The 24,681-nt window shown below is 32.0% G+C and overlaps 2 protein-coding genes across 3 annotated transcripts; one reads left to right on the top strand and one right to left on the bottom strand.

Moving 5' to 3' along the window:
- Nucleotides 1–299: 299 nt before the first annotated feature.
- On the bottom strand, nucleotides 300–7,299 carry LOC123679240 (putative uncharacterized protein DDB_G0282133). 2 transcript variants are annotated; one of them, XM_045616722.1, is made up of 10 exons: nucleotides 6,689–7,299; nucleotides 6,163–6,318; nucleotides 5,796–6,020; nucleotides 5,584–5,706; nucleotides 4,293–5,016; nucleotides 3,952–4,176; nucleotides 3,492–3,692; nucleotides 3,326–3,430; nucleotides 2,214–2,422; nucleotides 300–1,207 (listed from the first exon to the last, which is right to left on the bottom strand). In XM_045616722.1, the coding sequence occupies exons 1-10, from the start codon at nucleotides 7,158–7,160 to the stop codon at nucleotides 453–455; spliced, it is 3,195 nt and encodes a 1,064-aa protein (XP_045472678.1). In that variant the 5' UTR covers nucleotides 7,161–7,299; the 3' UTR covers nucleotides 300–452. The 2 variants fall into 2 exon arrangements, with proteins under 2 accessions (XP_045472678.1, XP_045472677.1); XM_045616721.1 differs by having other exon boundaries at nucleotides 3,492–3,701; nucleotides 6,689–7,298.
- Nucleotides 7,300–7,884: 585 nt separating this feature from the next.
- LOC123679357 (nuclear pore complex protein Nup214) lies at nucleotides 7,885–24,669 on the top strand. Its single transcript, XM_045616935.1, has 11 exons — nucleotides 7,885–8,124; nucleotides 8,184–8,325; nucleotides 8,381–8,695; nucleotides 8,756–9,149; nucleotides 10,688–11,081; nucleotides 12,135–12,759; nucleotides 14,025–14,335; nucleotides 15,154–15,474; nucleotides 17,510–20,867; nucleotides 21,808–22,021; nucleotides 24,563–24,669. The coding sequence occupies exons 1-11, from the start codon at nucleotides 8,089–8,091 to the stop codon at nucleotides 24,588–24,590; spliced, it is 6,138 nt and encodes a 2,045-aa protein (XP_045472891.1). The 5' UTR covers nucleotides 7,885–8,088; the 3' UTR covers nucleotides 24,591–24,669.
- Nucleotides 24,670–24,681: the final 12 nt, after the last annotated feature.

The following is a 24,681-nucleotide window of genomic DNA, read 5'->3' as shown; positions in this document are numbered from 1 at the left end:
TAAGTTGAACTGAAAAAAAGTACATTAATTTAATATTTCAACATTTGCTTGAATGTTTGTTGGGACACTGTGATGATACTTATCTCAGGAAAATTCTTATCCTTCATTTCCAATTGATCTAAAAAAATTTTTCGAGTAGAGCTTTTTCCATTACTTTTCAGTGAATATTAAATTTACACCGATTTTGTCCATTTCTCAATATAAATTCAGAGCATCATAGTCAGTAACCCAGTTGAAAACCTCATCAATTTCAAGAAATTGAATAAATAGGGAAACTTTCAATAAAATATGAATGCAGATTAAAATATAGTACTTATCAAAAAGTTTTTATTAGAAAATTATATTATGAATCATGAGTTCCCTTCTACATAATCAGAAGAATAAAAATGGCTCATTGATCATATTAATAAAATTAATTAAAAAGCAGCAAGCACAACAACATAGTTCTTAAATCACTTGTTTCTCATTTTCATCAGTAAATCAAACCTTCTGTTTCCTCTAACACCTTTCAGAATTGTCCTTCTATCTTCCCTAGTGTCACGTTGTGGTTTAGATTTTGTAGCAATACTTTTTATTTGTTCGGATTTTTTCAGAATATCATCAATTTGTGTTGTTTTTGTTTTTAGAATAGGAGGTTTCCTTGGAATTCCAGATTTCCCGATCAATCCAAATCTTATCGTATTTTTGGATTTTTCCTGCAATTTCAAATTTGACTCATTTTCTTTGTGCTTTATATTTGAATTTGCTGTTACTATTTTTGCTGAGGTACTTGCTAACTGATTATTCCTCGTGAACTTAATTTGTTTAGGCTGTTCTTTATCAACTTGTTTTGGTGTTTTATTATTAATGGAAGTAGATTGTGACGCTGGTTTTAGACCTGATAATAACAGTTTTGCTCTTTCTGCCTTTCTCTCAGCCATTTGTGATATGTCTTCCATTCTGTTCATCCTCTCCTGATGTATTTTTGTGAAGTTCGGCATTCTTATTCGTCTTACAACCTTATTTTTTTCTTCCTCTACACTCCTTTTTTTGTTGGAAATGGTTCCTAAATTTTCTTTTGTAAGAGTTTTTTTCAGAAGACTATTCATTTTTGAGGAATGTAATGGTGTGCTCGTTGGGCATGATACTGCAGAAAACATAGTCTGATCAAAGCTTACTGATTTGTTTGCTGCAGTTAATATAGAAGGTAGTTTCTTCGCACTTGCAACTGAAAATATTAAATTTGATAAATCCTATAAATTTCAGATTTGTGTTGAAAATACATTTAAAGACACAATTTATTTTATACGAAAATCAATTGAACGAGTTACAATTTTTTTTTTTCATTCACTCTGAAATATTCAACTATCAATTATTGGAAATTGATACCAACTTCCAAAGAATAAGAAACCTGTAAAAACGTGATCATGTGCACCCAGAAATTATTGAAAAAAGTTGTTACTTGAATAAAGAGAAGAAAGTTTTTACAATTTGGAATGAACAATATCACTGAGTCACATATAATTTAATGAAAGGAAAAAGCACATAACATAAAATGAAACTTTTGGGTTTGTGACTTGAAAATACAGTTAGAAGCCCTAAGGCTGAAACATACTAGAGTCGACGCATCAATTCACTTTTGTGAGCACACCAGTTCGCCTTGCAGTACAGATTGCAAATATTAATTATATGTAGGTTATTCAAATTCTTACGAGAACACAATAATCACAATTTTCAGTAGTTCTTGTGATGAGGAGTTAGAAGAAGCAACAGTAGCTGTGTTACTACAATGTTTCCATAAAAAATATTTGGTACATGAACCCTTTCAGAATAATGAGGAATGTGGTCGAATTATTATGTGAAACAGAGAATGGCAATACATGTTTAATGTAATTCAATGCGTGAATGATCCCGACAAAAATCTGGATCCTCCAGATCGATAGTCGACGGTCGTTGTCAAGCTATGTTAGTATGTTTGATAATAGGGAAAACAGTGCTTCAGATTTTGGTGCGTAAGGTCGGTCTGCTCTGCGTCGACTAAGTATCTTTCCTGCCTTTGGAATATTGTGCAGTAGTGAATTTTTTTTGGTTTTGTCTTTTGTGCCTATTTGTAAACTCGTCGTATATTGTACTGAACAATTCACAGGATAAATGAAATATAATCATCATATACTTTTTGCAAAGATATTTTATAATGATTATATGGAAATACTTTAAGCAAATGTAAACTATACCTTGTGATTCAGATTTTTTTGTTAATGGCCCGTCACACTTTTTTCTTATATTGACATGCTGGAATTTAACTTTTTTTCTGTCATCTTTGGATTCATTATTGGATAAATTGCTTTCTGAGAGTGATCTTAAAACAGACACATCTGTAACACTAACATCCAAATCATAAGTACCCCGTCTCTTCAAAATGGAACATGGAGTTTTGAGGTTTCTGGAAAAAATTTTTAACTGTTGTCAGAATATTTTTTGCCTGATCTCAGACCTGGTATTAGTAATAAACATTTTTTGTCTTTCTGAATAATTTTACAATTTCATTTTTTTGACAATTAAATAGGCAAATATCTAGAATGAAATGATAATATTTATAATTAATAGTACAACCTCTTTCTTCAAACCATAAGTCAACGATTTAACTCATAGGGGCAAAACAGTTTTTGAAGTGGGTTCTTTTTTTTAAAGTTCTGGTACTCATGAAAAATGATACCATGTAATGTTCAGAGAAGGTAGGAATTGGTGTTCTTGAATTTTTGGATATTATTTGCCTTGGGGAACACCTCCCTAGGCAATATGTTTGGAGTCCCAAAATTACCATGAAGGGGCGTGAAGACTGAACTCTAAAGGATAATCTTGAAGAGAGTGCTAGAAGAGGACCGATTCCTGTTATTTCAGAAGAGCATTGCCCATCGACTATAAAATAGAGCCAGATCGAACAAATTTTCTACAGTGCTCCAGAGAAGTGAGTGACGAATTGTCCTTTTTTGTACAGAATCTAACAGTTTTATAGGACATGTTAGGTGCACTCCAAACATGGGAATAGTACACCAGGACAGGCCAGATTGTAGTCTTATAAAGACACTTTTATGACCCTGACTCAATCATTGGATTGATTTAATCCGTAAGAAACTTGATCAGAGCATTAAGACTTTTAACCAATTAGAGATTTTAAAAATTGATCAATTTCCTATGAAAATTTTGTGTTTTCATGTCACAGAACGATAAGTTTTAACTTCAGATTTGTTGAAGCAAAAATCTATATGTAAAATTCCGTGAAAAACTACATGAATTCAAATTCAAGCGCAACAGCTTATGACTTCACGCCACATTATTTAATTACCTATTTCCAGAATTTCTCGAATCATTTTCAAGCATTGCACCTCCTGTGCTCTCAAGTTTTATTGTTTCTTCTAATACTGAAATTCCATCTAGAGATTTTGAATACCTGCAAGATCAGTTAAATATTAGTAAGAACCAAATAAGATGATTTTATCTATATGATTCACCTTTTAGAACGTCTCAAGGAAAGTTCCTGGGAATTGTCTTTGTGCTTTGTTGTATTTGAATCACTAGTAAGGATTTCATCCTTACTAGTTTGTTGTGTTTTACCTATGGTATCATCTCTAAGATTTGTATTATTTGGAAGAGGTGAATCGAGAATAGAAGCAGCGACCTCTCGATTTGAAACATTGGATTTTCTTGAAGTACTGGAAGAACTAGTAGAGAATATTATTGATAAAATTTCTGTTAGGCACTAGCATCATTTATAAATCTTATACTGAGACTATTCATGATGAAATAATGAAAGATACTTTAACGACAAAACATGTATCTGGATAAGCAGTACCAGATAAATCTAGTAGTTCTGATTAGATTTCATCACTAGAAGCTAATATTTAAAATTACAGTTCTGTATATGAATTTGATATTTTTTACTTCAATACAGCAAAAATCAAATTTTCTCACCTTGAACTGGATAGATTTTTACTATGGCCATTTTTTGAGATTTCATTGGTGGTTACTGATTCATTGATCTCAATTATTGAATAATTATTGGACTCAGCCAACTTCTTTTTCAATTCAGTTGACCAACGTTTTCTGGCAACACGCTTATTGCCTAAATTAACACTTAAGGACATTTTTTTTATGTCGTTCTTTACTTCTACAGTGTTTAGTGGGTCGATTGTCCACCTGAAGAAAATTGATAATAAAATAAATGAGCTTCTCAAAAAATAATGTTTAATTTAATGTTGACAATTTAAATAATTATTCTCTTCTGATAAGCTTTTCAATTACTGATTTCATACCTTTTTCGTTTTTTTTGATTTGACATGACAATTCCATTTTCAAATGATAGCTTGAACGAATTATTCCGTGACCTGATTTCATTTTGTCCACTTTTATCACAATCAACTACATTAATTGAATTGCAACATTCATTAATGGAAATAATACCTTCTGCATTCTCATTATTTATGACATTTTGTTCAGGTTTATTGGAATGGTCAGAACATAAGTTTGAAGTTTGGTCTTCATTTGTGGAGTTCCTTACTTCCTCAAGGTTTGACTTGAAAGAAGAAGAAAACCGAACAGGTACTCCAGTTGGATCAGTACATTTAGAGTTTGAAATTCTGCTATTTTTTCTAGTCAATGGCTTGTCAACACTTGAGCCTTCATTTGCTTCTTCAAATTGATCAGTAAATCTTGAGTTCCCAATTTTACTACTCCTTTCAGAGACTCGTGAAATATTGATATTTTCTTCGGTTTTTTCAGATATATCATTTGATTTAGAGTTCTTAGTTTTATTGGTCCTCTTAACGCTTAGTATCTTGATGCTTTCTTCTGATTCTTCAGCTTTATCAGAACATCTAGAATTTAAAACAGTGCTTCTTTTACTACTTCTTTTAGAGATACTTGAATTTTTATCATTTCCATCTGATTCTCCAGTTTGATCAGAGCATTTTGAGTTTTCTTCTCGTTGGGATGTTTTTCTTTTTTTATTATTTTTTCTTACATTGATATCTTCTTTTGCTGAAATTAAAAAATATACCAAATTGGAAATATTTATTATGGCTTCAAAGCCACACCAATTACATAATTTTCATTTTCAGAATGCATTTCATTGCATGATACCTCTTTAATATTCTAATTTTAAGGGTTACAGTTATAAAATGTTATAATAATGAATATGCGTATTTGAAAAGATATTTCACTTCAATTAAAATTAATCCTGTAGATTCCACATTTTATATTTAAGAAAAGAGGTTAATTTGAAAATATACCATGCTCATTTTACGTCATAATACTAAATACCAAGTTACTAATCAAAATTTGGGTTCATATAATGAATATTTTAATTTCAGAGGTGAAGTACCCGTAAGATTCAAATATTCCAGATGGTAAATCAAATTTTTGATCTTGATAATTCTATTGATTGGTAATGAAACGACAGATTAAGTTCTTCCAAGTATGACGAGCTGGATCAGATCTCAATTTAATGCAGGATCCAAATCTTCAAAATTTTAGTTAATATCAATTTGGTTCCATAGCCAAATAATTCTGTTATATTAGTACATGCAATAAAAATGTATAACTTACCTTCTAGTTTGTTACTCTGTGAATCAAATAATATATTCTTTTCCAAAGAAGTTTTCTGTTTGGCTTTAACATCGGCTTTCTTCTTTTTCGATTTTGATTTTTCTCTTTTAGATGAGTCAATTTCTGAAAATCATAAAACATTTCTAACATTAATATATTGACACATGTGTATAAGTCTGGATATATTAAATATCGAGATGATTGAAACTTACCCTGTGATAAACAATCAATTGAATCAATTGGTGAATCATTTTCTTTGCCTTCAGGTAAATTATCCCTAACTTCAAGATCAAGACTCCGAACAGGCAATTTAACTTTTTTCTTTTTTTTGGATTTTGCTTTTTCATTAGGCTCACAAATTACTTCAATGTTTGAATTGTTAGATGATCTCAATCTTCTTTTTACATCAGTTGAATTCCTCGAAATTGGTTCATTTACTATAAAAATTCATATACAATCGTATAAAACAAATTGATATTGAGAAATGGATTTAAGTGTTTCATTAGTCAAAAATTAAGGTGATGTTGACAGTTTTTTCCTTATTAGTAACATGATTTTGTGTAAAATTCTTTAGCTCACCTTCTATTTCGGAGCTTAGTGAATCAAACGATATATTCTTCTTACTTTGAGCTTTACCATCCATAACTTCAAGATCTTCAAGATTCATAAGAGGTACTTCAAATTTCTTCTTTTTAGATTTCGATTTTCCTCCTTTAGAAGAGGCCACTTCTTCAACTAAGAGTATTATTTGATTTCAATAAATTGACAAGTACTTGTGTATAAGATTAACCCGTAATCACAGACGAAAGGTCAAATTCAACCCGTCCAGGTTTCAGATTTTATATTTCTCCTTAACTATGTGTACCTATCACCTATTTTATTGACAAAATGCATTGATTTGAATCTATTGAAACGAAAGGATATTGAATATTAGATAGTGACGGAATGTTGAATACTGATAGATAAAAAATTTTAGATTTTTGAGATAATCCGATATTTCTATTGAGGGGATCAAAATGACCACACGTCTGTTTCTGCGTGGCAATATTTTCACGTCTGTGGTTAAGGGTTAAATATCATAAAAATCAACATCTTTGACACTTACCCTGCAATATGCGACCAATTATATCCATGGGAGAATCTTTTTTTCTGCAGGATTCATCTCTTCTAGAGTTTTCGGATAACTCATCAAAAACTTCAAGGTCATTAAGATTCACAAGGGGCAATTTAAATTTCTTTTTCTTTTTAGATTTTAATTTTTCCTTGGATTCACAAATTACCTCAACGTCTGAATTGTTAGACGAACTCATTTTTCGTTTTTCATTATTTGAATCCCTTGAATTAGATTTATTTTTGCTACTATTGATGAATGGAGAACAATTCTGAGTTCTTCTCAGTTTTTTCTTTTTAGATTTTTTCACTTGTTCATATTCATCTTCATATTCACTTTCTTTAGTATTACTGGAAGTTGTTCCTTCAGTAAATAAATATTGTTTGGACTTCGGAGTTTTTATAGCAACAGAAATTTCATTAGGTATTAAGGCCTTGCGTTTACGCAAGCTCTTGGTCTGAGACATTATGTTAAAATAAGAGCAAGTGTATTTAGAAAAACTTAATCAAACATATGCTCTATAAAAAAATTATTTCTCATTGGTAGGAGTCCCGCTTTCAATTTCAAAACTCAAACTGTTTCAAACAAGAAATGAATTTCAAATTGAATGACAGTTAAGCCATAGAAAACATAGACATATACACCACAGAACACTAATAAATAATATGCACCCATTGAACTAATAATTTATTAATTCTATGTATGCACCCATTGACATAATACACGGATATGGATATGGATCACCGAATTGCGACACTGAACCTGAACTGGACTATTCACACTGGATTGAAAAAAGACCGAAAATGGAATGATACTCTGCATTTACTTACCTACACATTAAGGCTAATGTAAATTTTTTTAATATTTGTGATTTTACTCACAGAAAACCATTTTACTTGGTTTTCTCAACTTTTTGAATATTCATTAGTCCCTCATATGTATGTTTATGTATATGTAAACTTTGATGATGAATATATTATATTATATATTATATTATATTGATTACCTTCTGATTTCTTAAGAGAAATGAATTTTAAATGAAATTTAAATGAATTTTAAATGAAAGCTCGTTATTTTTTTATTGTAGAGCCCAAAAATGGAAAAGCAAAGAAAAATAAATTCATTAAAATTTAATTTTATGGATTTAGATTTCTGTGTTTGGGATCTTCTCAACATTAGTGTTCTGTGTTCTTAACAAATATTTGTTCTGTCGACTGTCATTTTTCTAAACTTGAACTTTCAAACAAAAGCATAGGTGGTTGTTACCATCTCAATAAATAAGAATAAATCATTAGAAATAGTATGCAATGATTCTGGAATTTTTATTACTATAAGATCTATATGTTCAACAAATATTTCACCTAACTCCAACAGCATCTACTTCCCCTTTGAAAATGTTGAAAACAGCATCTAAACCAGTTGACGTTCAGGTTTGTATTGAATAATGTTTAATATAACATGAAACTTCATTTGATATGAAAAATTACAGGATCTGCAATTCAAACTTCAATGCCGATTGACCATATTTGACAAAAAAGAGGGAGTATTAACTAAAACTCCTAAAGCACTATTAGCATCCGCTAGTAGATATGGGCTGGTTTTTGTAGGATGTAGTTCATCCAAATTGAAAGGTAAAGTCATATGCAAGTCATTAAATATTGAATATTTAATCTGTTACTTTTATAGTATTTCGCTTTGAGAATATTGAAGAAAGTTTATCAACAGAAGCGACAACAAATTACTTGAGAAGAGAAGTTAATCTCATTTCACAACCTCATTATATTTGTGTTAACTGTGACCATACAATTCTAGGAGTTGTTCTTGAGAAAGACAGTTGTCTTACGGTATTATTTTATGATATATTATCTTTTTATAAAGAAAATATTGTTTTATTGAATGAAGTTAAACTAACTAACACATCTGGATTGAATATAGTTCAGGCAAATTGGCATCCTACCATAAACAATATTTTTACTGAAATAAAGTCAGATGGGACACTTGGTTAGTATTATAAAATACAATCTAATTCTTTCATATTCTTGAAAATTATAAAATTTCTAGGAATTTATGAGCTGAAAGATAAGTCATTTGATGTAAAAAAACTCCCAGCAGAATCAAAAGCTTCTTGTTTTTGTTGGAGCCCTAAAGGTAAACAGATTGCAGTGGGTTCCCAGGATGGTAAAATTATTCACTACAAACCGGATCTCAAAGCTGTTAAAAGTATAGATGCTCCTCCATTTGATAAACCACACAGTGTTTTGTCCTTACAATGGATCTCCAATTATCAATTTGTGGGAGTTTTTAAGACATGTCAAGAATTAGATCCAGAATGTAGTGTGGTTGTAATTGATTCACCAAAAACTGGAAACCCAGTATTCACAAATTTTTATGATATTTGTTATAGCAATGGCGAAGCAAGGCCACCACAGTTTTATTTAATAGCTGAGCAGCAATGGTAAATAACTAGTTTACTGACCTAGTTTCTGGTAAATGTACCGTTTAGTATAAAGACGTTAAAGCCTGTGGCATGGAAATTAATTCAATATATTAATTCGATATCAATTCAAAAATACCTCCATATTCTCAGCATTGGACATTATTACATATTACTGCTCTACTTGTGCAATAAGTTTTTATGAGTAAATGTTATAATAGTGCAATAATTTCTGGAGTTATTTATATTTTAGCCAGAATCAAACTGGGTGATCCAAGGCAATAATTGTTTAGCTTTATACAAATTGTACATCCAACTCAAATAATAGTAACGACAAAATACAAGCAAAATTAGTGATGAAAGACGTTATTTTCACCAATCCTCTAGACTGCATTAAGTAGTTGGCGAAGACAAAGTTCCTCATATTAGTTTAAATGAGTAGAGAATGAGGGAAATCAAAAAGTTAAATTAAAAATATGAATTAAATTCATTATTCAAGTAGAGATGGGAAAATATTTTATATTACCTCATTTTCTGATATGTTTTTGCTATTTGGATGAAAATTTAAATATCTCAAGTATGAGTTCAAAAACGCTTCAGTATAATTGGCAATTATTTGGAGATCAGTTGATTTGACCCATTTATTTTTTTGTTAATAGATGGTGTAACCTACCCGTGAATCACGGATGAAATTTCATGAATTTACTTGTCTTTATTTTGGGGTTATTTTGACAGAGTTCTGCAATTGAAGATTTTTCACCATGAGCAAAAATCCCTATTTCTTGTTTTTAAGGTCTAAAAAAGAGAAGAGTTACTTGAAACCATATACTTTAAGTTCAAGTGAATGAGTCTTCTGCAGAACTTGGCAACAATAACCCCGAAATGACAATGTTCTCACATACATATAGTTAGCAAGTTCTTAACCCCAAGGTCGTTGTACTAAACTGTATGTTTATCAAGTGGCCTATCAAGATGTTAGATACAATGAATTGTGTATGTTGACAGTATTGAGGATATATCAATACATACATATTTATGAATTTTCATTGCATGACTCGATTTATGAAAGTTCAAATTTTGTGTTCTAATTATTGCACTTATAAATGTTTAAAATTTTTTTCCTACAACTGCTATGAAAAGTAGCGAATTCTGCATAGCTTAGTCAATTAAAAAACTATGTATTGCGCATACTGTGGGAAATATTATTCCCCACGGCACTTTGCCCACACCTCGCTTGGTAGACCAATGAAATTGGGCTTTTGGGTCGTTTCCATGGAAACGCAATAAATTAGCACATACTGTCAACGAAGGTCATTTTGATTTGAATCAAGTCCATTACTTGAATTATTGAAATTTGTGCAGTTGTAGGAAAAGTATAGTGTGCAACATGTGGAGAAAGTCCTTTTCTCGCTCGTGTGTTTGCGGCACTCGCCTTTCAGGCTCGTGCCACAAACTTCCACACTCGCGAGAAAAGTTGGACTTTCCCCACTTGTTGCACAATATACTATTTTTCCACAATATGTAATCAACTTGTTGTTCTTACAAATGAAAACTTTTAGGAATATTTTATTAGTTGGATCTGCAAATAGTATGGAAATTGGAGTTTTATCCAGTACTGGAGAAATATGGACACAGTGCATATTACCTGATTCAGCAAGAGCTGAGCTACCTCTGGATAAAAACCAAGATGAGACTTTTCCTGTAGGCATGACTGTAGATAATAGCTCAGTAAAACCTGTACTTTGGGGAGAGTCGTATATACAACCTTGTCCTAGTCTGCTTTTACTTTCTACTGAGGGAGTTTTATGCTGTTTCCGAATAATAAATTTAAAGGACAATGTTCCTAATATTAATTCTCCTCCAGAAAAAATTAATGATATGAGTGGTGTAAAATATTTTGTAGCACAACCTTCGGAAGCCACACAAGTTTTCACTGCTCAACAAAGTTCTCAGGTGAGAAATTTAATGCTTCTGTAGATATTTTGCATTATTAATCAACAGGTTTTAGCTTATTTCTTATTTTGAGGGAATTGTTACAGGTTTCTATGTCAAGGATCTCAATCATAAAACCAACTAGTTTCTAATTAAGTCTTTATTAGGAATCTGAAATGAACTACAACAATAATTTAGATGTTTGACATTAAAATCTTATCTTAAAACTATTGAAATTCCTTTACAGAGTCACACTAATACACAAGAACTACAATAATAGCTCCTATGTTCAAAACTTTAACAAAACGATCTTATTTTAAAAATTATTAAAAAATTCATTCATTTATTTTTTCCAAAATACACTAATTAATATGTGAAGAAACAGGTTTGGAACTGTCATAATTAGATTAAAAAAAAATCTTCAACTCTCATCTTCTCTTTTTTTGGTTCTGTTGTTAATAATTAAAATTTTGATATCTAAAATAAAGTAGAAACTAGTACTTTTTTTTGAAAAGCTGGTTTTATGAATGAAATTTTTGACCTAGAAACCTATATAAATTCCCTCAATATATATACATAGGTCTTATCATCATTTATCAGTTTTCTTATTTATTCATTTTGGATTCTTGCTACTCATTTTACAAATATGTAATTTCAAATTAGTTCCAGATGAAAATCGTGTAATTCTTAGTAAAATGTGTAAAACACTGGGCTACCCAACCCACTCTTGAAAAAGATTAAAATTTCACTAATGACCTTTGTAGCAACCAGCATTCTTGGTTTAAAAGAGATTCACCAAACTTTAGATAATTTTCGCTTCATTTGCTATGTTGCTAACATTAAATTTCACTGTAGTTTCAATATAGATATAGTAGCGCCAACTATGAGAGTAAAGTGAGGTTTAGCCAATCTCGATATTTTTTGAACAAAATCTTAATCATTGGACATACCAGTACATATTTCCAGACATCTTAATTCTATGATTTGAATAGGAAGCTATAATTTTCATAATTTGTACTATAAAAGAAGTTTTTCACAATAGTGAATTTATATAGCATTTATTTTATGTTTTAGGTAGATAAGACACCTACAAATCTGCATAACCAAGCCAATTCGACCCCCACTAGCAGTATGTTTTCAGCGGCACATTCTAACTCGCCTAGCATGTTTCCATTAGCTAATTCAACGTTGGTTGCAACACCTCCAGGAACACAAAGACCTACAACGCCATTGTCAATTTTTAAGGCTCCAACGCCTAAGGCAACTCTTCCTCCGCAACCAACAGTTCTGTTTGGCGGTCAAGTTTCCATCACACCAGTAAAAAAAAAGGAAGAAACACTGCAAACTCCAACAGCTTCAATTGGGAACATGCTTCTATCTGGTATAAATAATAAAGGCATCGAAGAAAAGAAAGAAAACAGATTGCCATTTGAAACAGGACCAGCAGAAGCTATCTCATTTACAAATTTTTCGGCTGGACCTGCATCAGCAGAAACTAAGAGTAATACATTAGGTAAAACTAAAAATGCAGAAGAACAATCTTCAACAGGTTCAACATTGAAAAACCTACTATCTGGAAATAGCTTGATGAAAACAAGCAACAACCCCATTACAAGTTCTTTACCACCTTCTTCATTTGGAAGAACTCAGGTGCCAATAGGTATCCCTCCAGTTACATCTTCACAAAATGTTTCAGTTGGTGAGTATTATATCCTAAATATTTCCAAAAATAAAAATTGCAAATTTTTCAATAATGCAGTAGGTATTTAAAAATCATTGTACAGTGCATCCCATTTTGGGTGAGACTGCCAGGTTTCTCGCTTGTTATTTAAGATAGAGCCTTGCGGTTTTCACGTTCCTGTCCTACTTTTTCGTGAAACTCAAGTTGGTCTAATCAGATTTTGCATAACTGTTTCCGTTCAAAAGATACAGGGCGATTTTGGAAATTGATACTTTTCGGACCCCTCCTTTATCTCCGAAGTTATTAGAAATAATGCTGAGCTGAAAAGTACGTCTGAATCAGAATTCTGCGTAAAATCCAGTGGCGTACTCAATATTTTTTTTCGGGATATTGTTTTGAAGATTCAACACAAACCTATACTTTTTTAATGGAACACCCTATATATCATTACTTCGTTGAATTCTTTATTTTTTTCCCTTCAAAATGATGTATGATACTATGTAGGTAGGATGTTTAGAAATGTTAAAAAAACACTAAAACATCAAATAATGATGATTTTTTTGTTAAAAGGCAATGGATTTCCCATATAAAAAAAGAATCAATTGGATAATTTTCAGTTGTGATTTTTATTTATAGTAGAGTAAGCAAACAAAGATATACACGCATCACTAACATGAAAAACAAAACGTAGGTACCTACCTAATAGCAACAAATGAATAATACAACACATTGACCACACTTTCTGACTGCCAGGGTTATCCTCCTTCAAAATGTATTCAAACTTTTCTTTAAGTTTAGATGGAAATACCTTCATCAATGCTGTTTCAATTGGTGGATTTTATTCATTAAATGCATACAAATTTAAATTTCCATTCGGTATATTCCCTGCTGTCATCACTTCAACAGAGTATAGACAGAAAATGAAATTGTAAATTAGTTTCTCGAATAATTATTATACGTTTCCACTCCTGTTTCAAAAGATTTTTCAGTGATTCATTGATTTTTGATTTTTTTAATTTACATAAAAGCTTCAATTGAAATTTATTACTATAGTATTTGTTTATTGGGAAACATATTCCCTTAGGCATAACAGATAGATGGGACATAGTCAAACTGCTTTCTACTTTTCAATATATGGATAATATTGGCAATATTTTAGTACTTTAGAACAGAACTGATTATACAAAAAAAAAAACAAGTCCCATTCTCCAGAAATGTCTATTACGCCATTGGTTTTTGAAAATTTTGTATATGTATTAATAATATTATATTTTCCTCTATAGGAGCACAAAAATTGGGCGAAAAACCAAATGTTCCTTCGTCAGTGTCTAATGCAAGTCAATCTCAGAACTATAATAAAGTGCAGAGAAATTTGAAAGAAGAGGAAAATTCAGATATAAAAAATATGATGACAAAGATACTCCAGATGGAATGCGCTGCTTTAGATAAAGAAATTCGAGAGTTGATCATACAAGGTCAGCATCTAAGGATCAATTTGGACTCAAAAGAAATGGACAAAATTGTACATCTCACTGAGAGTATTAGCGAATTTTTGAAGGAGTTAGTTGAGACATGTGAAATTCAAACTTCTGAGGTAAGTGCAATTATAAGTTATAAAACTTTTTTATTAGGGCATGCAGGTGAAGTTCTCAACTCTTATTGATCTTCTCAGTAATAGCCAATCTATAGAATTTAGATCAATTTTGGAAAAAAATCTATGCAGAAAAACAATTCTACATAATATAATCATGAAATTTGATGTGGACAGGGTGAGAAAAATATTCTTAGCAGAATATAGAATATGTCAGCCTAATTTTTATTTTTTGTAACTTTTTGTCTCCAGGAAGAAATTAAGTAACTGGTTTTTCTGCTGTATCTCAATAGGGATTGATTGAATAAATAGTCTTATTTATTATCTTATTTGCCATTATTCTGAGGTAGCAATGTCCTTACAAATATATTGACACAGACCAACTAGACAAATCACTTTCCAATTTGTGGGCAACACATTTTTCTGACCTTGAGTTTTGTAAGGAATTACCAAGATAACTGGACATAATAAAAATGGCAAAGATATTCAGATTACCGTCTTCAAAATGAATTTAAATTGTCAGATTGATTTAACACTTGACAGTTTCCACCAAGAATACCAAGAAAGCTAAAATTAAATCAAGCAGGAACGGAAATATGAAATTATTCATAATAATTTCAACACCCATGTAAATTGTAATAATAATATAACTCTTCCGAACTTCGAATTCATGGTTCACTGGGATTGATCGCAAGAAACAATCCTGGAATCTAATTGGCAAATAGGTTCGATTCAAGGTCACAAAAATTTCTGTAGCATTTCCTTTTTTTTTTTTTTTTATTTCAGAGTGAAATATCTGTGATATGCTCAATTGATTTTAGGTTCACATTTTGAAGCAGAATACTATCCAATCATGGGCTTGGCTAGAAGAAGCGAGATCAAGATACAAAGAATCCAAAGATGAGGAACTCAAAAATGTTCTCAAATCAAAACCATTAGATTCTGTTTCAGAGAAGCATTTGAGTACTTTGAAACAAATGCAATACTATTTGAATTCTCAGTTGACACAATCACATAAGGCGCTTGACGAGCAATGGGACAAATTTCAAGATTATTGCCGTAAAACTAGCAGAGTCCAATTACCGACAATGGAAGCGATTTTCCAGACAATGGTGAAACAGAATGCTGTTCTCCAAAAACACGTAATGAATTTGTTCATTTAAAATCCGAACTCTTTGCGCGCTTGTTCTAGGCCTAGGGGATCAAATTTCTGTGATTTTCTAAATTTGAGTCGAGAATAGTCTTCAAGGATTGGATTTGGCTCACTGATGAATAATTCAATTTGACTAAATTATTAACATCTCAGAATCTTTCTGTCAAATTTCACTGAAATTTTGCATGTAGATAAAGTTGATCCGTAAAGTGTTTTTTTTTGGAAAATTTAACTATGTAGCTTTTAAATGGGTAAAAATAATCAAGACTTTCTGATCTGGTAACCTTTGAACCATAGAATATCTATTGGTACTACTTAAGATGCATAGAAAACCTGGTGTGTCTACTTATACCTGTAAAACTTTCAGACAAAACAGGAGATTTTTCAGATTTATACATACCTACTGGATTTCGAGAGATCGCGGTCTGTTTCAGATGGCGCATGCATCGTTTACATTTGACATTTCTCTCAATTCTCGACTCTTGTGAACCAAGGGCGTAGATCTTTTTTTTCTTGGGGAAAGATAATCGAAAAAAAAATTTTTGACGACAACTTTTATTCATATCTGTAATGTTAGAAAAAGAAGTTTGATAATGAAGTTTGAACCAAATTACTCGAAATAATTTTTGTTGTCACTAATTCGGTTGTTCTTACCTTATACTGGGTGTTCTCAAATAAGAGTTACGAAGGAAAATGAGAAATTACTTGGATAATTTTGAGAAAAAAAGTTTCATGAATATGAGCCCACAAACGCTTTGCTTTCAATATACAGGTTGTTTCTAGTGTTTCTCAAATATTTATTAATCTTCGCTACAGATTAGGTAAATAAATACCAAAACTTATAATTAATGCATTCATTAGGGCTTACTGGCTGGATCTTTATAATAATTTGGATTTTCCTGAGGATAACTAGAGATTTTTTCTCGAAATCGATAGCAGATACGACAAAACTATACAAAAAGTGTAGTACTGGACCAGAGTTTTTTTCTACATTTTTCTAAACTAACAGCCATTCACCAAAATATAGTTTTGGAGGAAGGAAGCAGGCATCCTTCCAGAAAATATATCACCCTGTAGATTTGCATTCAAAATAAGCATATCACATGGTGAAAACTTTAAACTGGAATATCTATGGCCAATTCATATTAAATATCTTGTGAAGGGAAGGTTGAACGAGAAAAAAACTTAAACTTTAACACATATATCTCAAAACAAAATGTTTGGGGACTCATGTTATAGGACTTTTTTTCTTAAAATGATCCGGAAATCTGTCATTTTCATTTGTATCTCCAATTTAGGAACACCGTGTAATTAACCCCAGTATCCCCCTATTTCTACGCTCTTGTCGTGAACTTTGAGTATAGAACAATAATATTTTATATCCTATGGTCTGTCATTCATTTGAGTAAAAATTCGATATGAACTGAATTGTAATTTATTGTGAATGATTGCAGTGTCTAAAATCAGTATTTCCTTTTTAAACGGCATCAGGCAGATGTGGGAATTCGAAAAATTTTAAAGAGCGCCACCTTACAGCACTCTGGTGAAGCAGACCACCAAAGCAACAGGTGGGTCTCTCAAAAAGTCTGAAACAAAATCGAATCAGTAAACACACCAGGTATTCTATGCATCTTAGTACTACTCTTTCTGAATTTTTTCAGTTATTTGTAGGAAAGGTCAGAGAAATGCTAATATGATGTAGAAGATATAAGAGGATGGAATTTTTGTGGGATATTGTGTTCATGTCAAAAAGACGCATAATTTATTTTTAAAAATTTGTAAATTTCAATAATAAGTTCTATTTCATCTGAAATAGACAAACTTGAATGCAGAATTCTTCTTCAATGATTTGGTACCGATATATGAAGGTATTCAAAAGACTGATTTAAGTGTATGCAAGAAAAAACCTACATGTGAAATTTCTTGAGAAAATTATATGATTATCAATTTGAACAATCGCGCAATGATTCTGACTTCACTTTAGTGCTTTCCTCTCTCATTTTTTTTCATTATTTTATTTGCAGAATTATATACTGAAGGATATTACCAGTCAAATAAAAGGAAAACAGAAAGCTTCAAACCATGCTGCACTTTTTAACCCTTCTGATAAAAATGATAACTTGGAAAGTTGTTTTAGAAATCTCAAACTAGAACCAGAAAGTATATACCATATATATTATCAGAAAATACTCAATAGGGTGAAGTCGCTGCCTACAGATAAAACTAATCAATTGAGAAGAATACTCCACAATAGGGAAGTGCCCCATGTAACAGTTAAATCTCATTTGTCCACGTCAGTTTCGAATTTGAGTTCAAGGTTGAATCAACAAATAGATATCTCAGTTAGAACTCCAAATAGAAAAAAAGCTGAAAAATCGGAATTTTTCCAATCTTCGCCACTGAATGTATCATCTGAACCCCTACCACAAATTTCGAGTACACCAATGACTCAATTTTCTTCCATGAATAATATCAACTCTAATGAAAAACCAGAACTATCATTTAGACTTTTAACCGAATCACAAAAATCACTACCAATTTCGAAAACCAACAAAGAAAACGTTTCCGTAGAAAAGCCTATAACTTCTGCCAATCCTACATTTTCGGTGGATAAACAATCTCCGTTTTCGAATCAGAATTCTTTGTTTAAAACGCCGACAATGAACATGAATGTTAGTGTCTCCTCAAACTCATCAGTTAACCAAGAACCTAATCAAAACGTATTCAGAAGCAACATAAATTCAACTGCGAGTTTTCCATTTTCCAATTCACTCGAAACATCTACTTCTAAAACTTCGAACAAACCATCTCCATTAATTTCGAGTACATCATCTTTCAATTCCAATGTGATATCTGCAACTTCTCAAAATAGCAAAACGTCCAATATTTTTGGACAACCATCAAATTCGTCATCAACTTTCCAAGGTGGTGGTCCTTCACTAAATTTATTTTCTTTCGCACCTTCTTCGACTCCTTCGAATCAGTTTATCAATTCAGCCAATGTAACATCTCCATCCGCAGTTATTGCAGGCATAAGCAGTCACAGTACAAAATTGTTACCAACAACAGTTTCAAATAATGATGGATCTATACCTCATACGACGGCTGCTTCTTCTACATTCTCATTTATGAGAACCAAATCAAACACAATTTCAACAACAGACAATACGAGTAGTTCTGCTATTACTAATAATGACTCCGTTGCTTCAACGCAAAACTTGTTCTCAAAAAATACAGGTTTATCTGCATTTGCTTCTGATGTGAAAACTGAGGCGGCACTTCCAAGTGAAGCTACTTCTGCGTTTGGTTTTCTCAACAAAAATATTGGAGTAGTTCCCAAATGCATTTCATTTGGAACTGGCAGTGAAACAACATCAACAGCTGCAGCAACGTCTATATTTGGTTCTGGTACTAATAAAAGTGGAGATTCAGCCAACTCTAAATTCTCATTTGTCAACACAGAAACAAAAACTAGCCTTCCTTCAGCATTCTCCGTTTCATCAATAGTTGGTACATCTTCTACAAGTGGTTCTGCAGTTCCTACAACTAATACATCAATAATACAATCTGCTAAGACAAGCGGGGAAAGTAGGTTACCTCAAACAACATTGTCCCATTTTGGTAATGTCGAACCAAGTCCTGAATCTGCCCACACACCTGCAACGTCCATATTCAGTTCATCGTCAAATAAAGAACAGCCTTCAACAAGTTCATCTTTATTCCCCACCAATAGTGGATCTCCTTTTGCTGTCCAAAGTGGATTTTCATTTGGCAACAGTGGTGGATCTTTATTTGGCACTCCTACAAGTAATGAACCAACATCATCCATCATTAACAAAAATTCAACATCAATATTTGGATCTATTACAACTGTAAGTTCAGTGACGACTACCACCACATCAATAAGCAGTCCTTCAATCACAACTAAAGGACCAGTTACTGATCCACTTAGTACACCGTTATCAAGCTCTAAATCAGGATCAGCTACTACCAAATCACTATTCAGTTCAGAACAAAACATTGGACAGGTGCCATCGGCAACAACTGGAAATAGTGGAAGTTATGATTCGGTACAAACTGCTTCCAATCCCTTATTCAATACTCCATCGTCAAGTCATGGAGTAATGCCAGTATCTACTCATTCTATATTTGGAAATGGAATGGTACAAACAACACCAAAATCAATATTTGGTGCATCTAAATCAAGTGATTCAGGTGTATCTACAAGTAGTGCATCTATATTTGGTGCTTCTGTCACAAATGATGGAGCATTACCATTAACCAAATCTATATTCAGGAATGATCCTAAGGAATCTGAATCAATATTGAAAACTAAAACTCCTGCAATAAGTAGTCAATCGAATTTTGGCTCATCCACAGGCTCATCCTTATTTGCAAATTCATCTTTTGGTGCTTCAAATGCTCCTAGTACAGGTTCCATATTTGGAAATACTGCATCAACAACTGAACCTTCGAATAATTCTGCTAAATCACTTTTTGGATCTTCTAGTGCTACAGTTACACAATCACAACTCACTTCATCTCTTTTTGGGGGGACTACAAGTTCTAATTCAGTATTTGGTCAAGCTAATTCTGGATCACCTTTCAATACAGCAACAGCAAATTCACCATTTAGTAGTGCTGTAACTAATGAGGAATCTCCTTTTGGAGCAAAACCAGGTTCCTCTAATTCTCTATTTGGAAGTGTGGCCCCATCTGTATGTTCACCATTTGGTAGTACACCAACTTTTGGTGCACAATCATCTCCATTCGGTCAAGTTTCTACAGCATCCAATGCTTTCGGTTCGAATGTCACCAACTCTACATTTGTTACTTCAACTGAAAATTCATCATCACCCTTTGTTCAAAACTCAGCCGTCGGAACTCAGTCAGCAGGAATGTTTGGAACATTTGGTACATCCAGCGAGAATAATAATGCAAAGGGATCATTTGGATTTGGAAGTCTTACTATGGGTTCTGACCAACCAAATTCATTTGCAAAAACCAACGAAACTAAATCTCCCTTCGGAGGAACAAGTTTCAATCCTACAGCATCTGCAGGATCTATCTTTGGCGCGTCGACTTTTGGAAATAATAATGGCAATAGTGTATTTGGTAAATCCGCCTTCGGAAACAATGCTCCTTTTAGCAGTGCTCAGCAGATAGGATCATTCAGTGGAGGTTCAGGATCAATAGCGCAGACGGGCTTCGGTGTTTCACAGGATTCTCCAAAACCATCAGCATTTGGAGGTGCTCCAAGTTATGGAGGAACACCTGCTTTTGGAGCCGCTCCAACATTTGGGGGAGCACCAGCATTTGGTAGTACAGCATCATTTGGTAGTCCAAGTAAAATATTTGGATTACCAAATCCATCATCTACTGGTAAATATGATATATAATAATTTTGTCATATCAGTTTTAATAACGTTATCATTCTATAAAAATTTTACTGCTTGAAGTATTTAACATATGTGAAACAAATGAGATCTCTGAAAAATGTTGGACAATTACAATGGATAACTTTCCAAAAAAAAAAAATTATTGGCAGATTCTGATTCGCCAATGGGGAATTCTCCTTCAAACAAAAATTAAGTATTTGTTATGGAATACAAAAAACACTTTATCAAATAATATTAAAAACAAACCCGAGAATCTTTTTTTCTTAGGAAACTTAAGGATTTCATGAAAATCGTACAATATTTCTGCCCCAAGCTATATCATTATCATAAAACATTCGATAGAAAATTGCTATACTACACTGATACTTTTAAAGACATCTGATTTATAAATTGTAATTCTGAAAGTAATAAACTTAAAACATAATATTCCTCAAAAATATAAATTGAGATGCTCATAGCAATTTTGTGCTTTTCACTTTGACTGTTTATGATATCAAGTGAAATAAAACTGACTGTTTGTTATAATTTCTTTGACACATCTTTATCCAACCTTATTCAAATGTTGTATAATCCAATTAAACTTAACCTCTAACAGACGACTTTAAATACAACAGGTGCGGTCCAGCTTTAGTTGTTAGTACAATATTTGATCTTTATTGAATCCTCTGAATTTTTTGGTCCTTCTAGCCAGATTATTGTTATTAATATTAAAAACAATATTTTTTATTTTTAATATCAATTATAATTTGAGAGTTGAATAATGCTAACTAGTTTATTTTGAAGAATAATAACCAGCTTCTAACCTACTGCAGCATATATTATTTTTTTCAACAGACCTTTTGAAAATTTTAATCTCAATAATGAACGAATACATTAAAATTGCAGAATTTATATGGAATAATGATAATATTTTCCTGCTCTAGGAACAATTTTTGGATCCAACAATCAACCATCTGGTTTTGGAGGTTTCGGCAATCAAAACTCATTGGGCTTCGGAAGTTTAGCACAACAGCCCAATAATCAAGGAGAAAATGCAAAACAGACTTCAGGTTTTGGGAGTTTTGCCACCCAAAACACGATTGGATTTGGAAATTTAGCACAACAAAATAATACCGGGCAAAATGCTCCATTTTCTGGGTAAGAAAAACAACAATTAACTGAAAATACATGGTATTACATGCCGTTAATTTTATTCTGGAGGCAGATGTTTTTTTATTAAATAATAATCATATAATTTTATCCATCTGCGCAGCAAGCCCAACTCCTTAATTTGTAGTAGGAAACAAGGTTGTTCGATATGTTGTTGAAAAGGCCTTTTTCTTCTTGAATATGATAGTTAACATTTTTTAAAGATCTTATTGTTTGTTTACATAATATTCGGCTTTTTTTATGCTTCAAACAAATTGAGTGGTGTTTTCTTTTCAGAACCGAATATTGTTTAAACGAATGATCAGATCTTCAAAAAATGTTCACTCTCATATTCAGGCAGAAAGACCTTTCAAACAATATATTGCACGACCCATTTTTCCTATTCAAATTCAAGGTGTTGAGGTTACCGCGTAGAGGGATGAAATGATATGATAATGGTTTTTATGTGAAAAATGTCTCATTCAAAAACGGTCTAAGCAATTCTCCAAATTCTTAATTTTTTTACCCAAAGTGAAAGTGTTGAGCAATAATAATTTTATTGAATTCGTTTATATTACCTATAAAAAATATTTCATGTGTTGATAATAAGCAAGAGTTGATTTTGTAAGTAATGCCTACAAAAAACATAAGAACAGAGAATTGATGACGTGTACAACAAAGGAAACAATAAAAAAATTAGTCTGCAATCTCCTAAAATCCTGTTTACTCAAGTTACTAGACCTTTTTCGTATTTCTAGTTTGTAGCATGACAACCTATGCTTAAAATGCGCATGCCTTCATGCCTATTTTCGGCACCTGCGTATAACAGTCATAAGTAATCATTACTTTATATTAATTAATAATTATATTAAACAGGAAATGTGATGATAATATCTCAAATATTTATTATCAAAACATGAACATAACCTCAAAATAACTTCAAACTTTGCAGCTCTTTAATTAGCCTTGAAAGAAGCGTCAAAAGAATCATATTGTAATAGTGACAGAAATCGTGAAAATAGGCATAAGACACGAAAAAGGTCTAGTGTAATATGAGGTTCAAATTAAAGCCAACTGGAACTTTTTCAAGAGTGAGTGGGGACATCAGCATTTCTAGACATCTTAATTGTCTACACGCGTCATGTTAAAAAAGTGTTTTCTCTTAATCTGTGGCAAACCTTTCATTCTGCCATACCTTGTAATACAAAATCGTGCAACAATTTTTCAGTGTCGTTCAGATTTCATGGTTATATTTCATTATTATATGTTGGTACTTGTGACTATTTATTACCTGTCAAATATGGAGGGTAGAGAACTAAAGAAAATAATCTTCTCGTTTCAAAAGTGTCCGTTGAACTGACATAAATTGGGGGCGCTAGTGTAACTAGAGGGTGAATTTCATAGGAAACGTCATAAAGAACTGATACAGATAAAGCAAGAAGTAAACAAGGATGAAAGTATGTTCGCCTGCTTTAATTGGTTACCCTCTCCCTAAACCAGCAGTTCGCCTTCTTGGATTGGTTACCGTCTAGTTACACTAGCGCCTCCTAAATTCCTTTTCCGCTGGACAATTTCTCAACAATCCTACCATAAGAGATTATTCTTCTCCTTATCTCTACCCTCCATACTGTCAAAAATGTGATACAGAAAACAATTCTGCCAACCAAAATTTTTCAAATTTTCAACGATATTTATGGAAATATTCCATTAATCTCAAAAAAATTGAGTGAATTAGAGAAAAAATGTAAAATACTAGTACAGAAGGCTCATTACAATTTTTCAATTATAAACTCCCCACTTCGTGGCTCGTTTTTGAATTTTGAACTCGTGGAAGAATATCAACCAACGTGTTCTGCATTTGTATAACAAATATCATTGTCTAATTCACTGAAATTTTATTTCCATAAATATCCTTTAGTAATTTTTGCATTGAAAAATGTAGGTTGGCTTGGCAGAACAATTTTCTGTATCACAAAATTTGATAAATAACATTGTCTAATTCACTGAATATTTATTTCCATAAATATCCTTTAGTAATTTTTGCATTGAAAAATGTGGGTTGGCTTGGCAGAACAATTTTCTGTATCACAAAATTTGATAAATAACATTGTCTAATTCACTGAATATTTATTTCCATAAATATCCTTTAGTAATTTCTGCATTGAAAAATGTGGGTTGGCTTGGCCGAACAATTTTCTCTATCACAAAATTTGACAGATTATAGATAAATTCGTGGCAGGAGTGTTCAAAGAACCAACATATAATAATAAATATAACCATGAAATCAGATATTCTCGCACCATTTTGTTCTATAAGTCATGCCAGAATGAACGTATTTATCACAGAATTAAAGAAATAACTATTATTTACCGATTCTTTATTGTTCCTTTCATTAACCGTCGTTTGATAAATTTGAATTTGAACGCACGTAGTGGGGGAAACTCTTCGACCTATCATATTACAACGTTGCAGGTTGTTTGCGATTGGTCAGTGATATCCTCCCCCCTCATTATATTAGTTGATTCTGATATTTATGTTAATTTGTTTTAGGAACTCCTCCTTCTCAAGTTGGCGCTGAAGTGGCCTAGAATTCCCAGAAAGTTGAATGAACATAATGTATTTTTATGAATAAAAAATTGTGAATATTTACAATGTTATATTCATCAGTT

The sequence above is a fragment of the Harmonia axyridis genome, chromosome 4 (assembly GCF_914767665.1).
Source record: "Harmonia axyridis chromosome 4, icHarAxyr1.1, whole genome shotgun sequence".
Classification (NCBI taxonomy): domain Eukaryota; kingdom Metazoa; phylum Arthropoda; class Insecta; order Coleoptera; family Coccinellidae; genus Harmonia; species Harmonia axyridis.
Note: the sequence above shows the minus strand (reverse complement) of the source record. Positions and strands in the feature narration are given on the sequence as shown.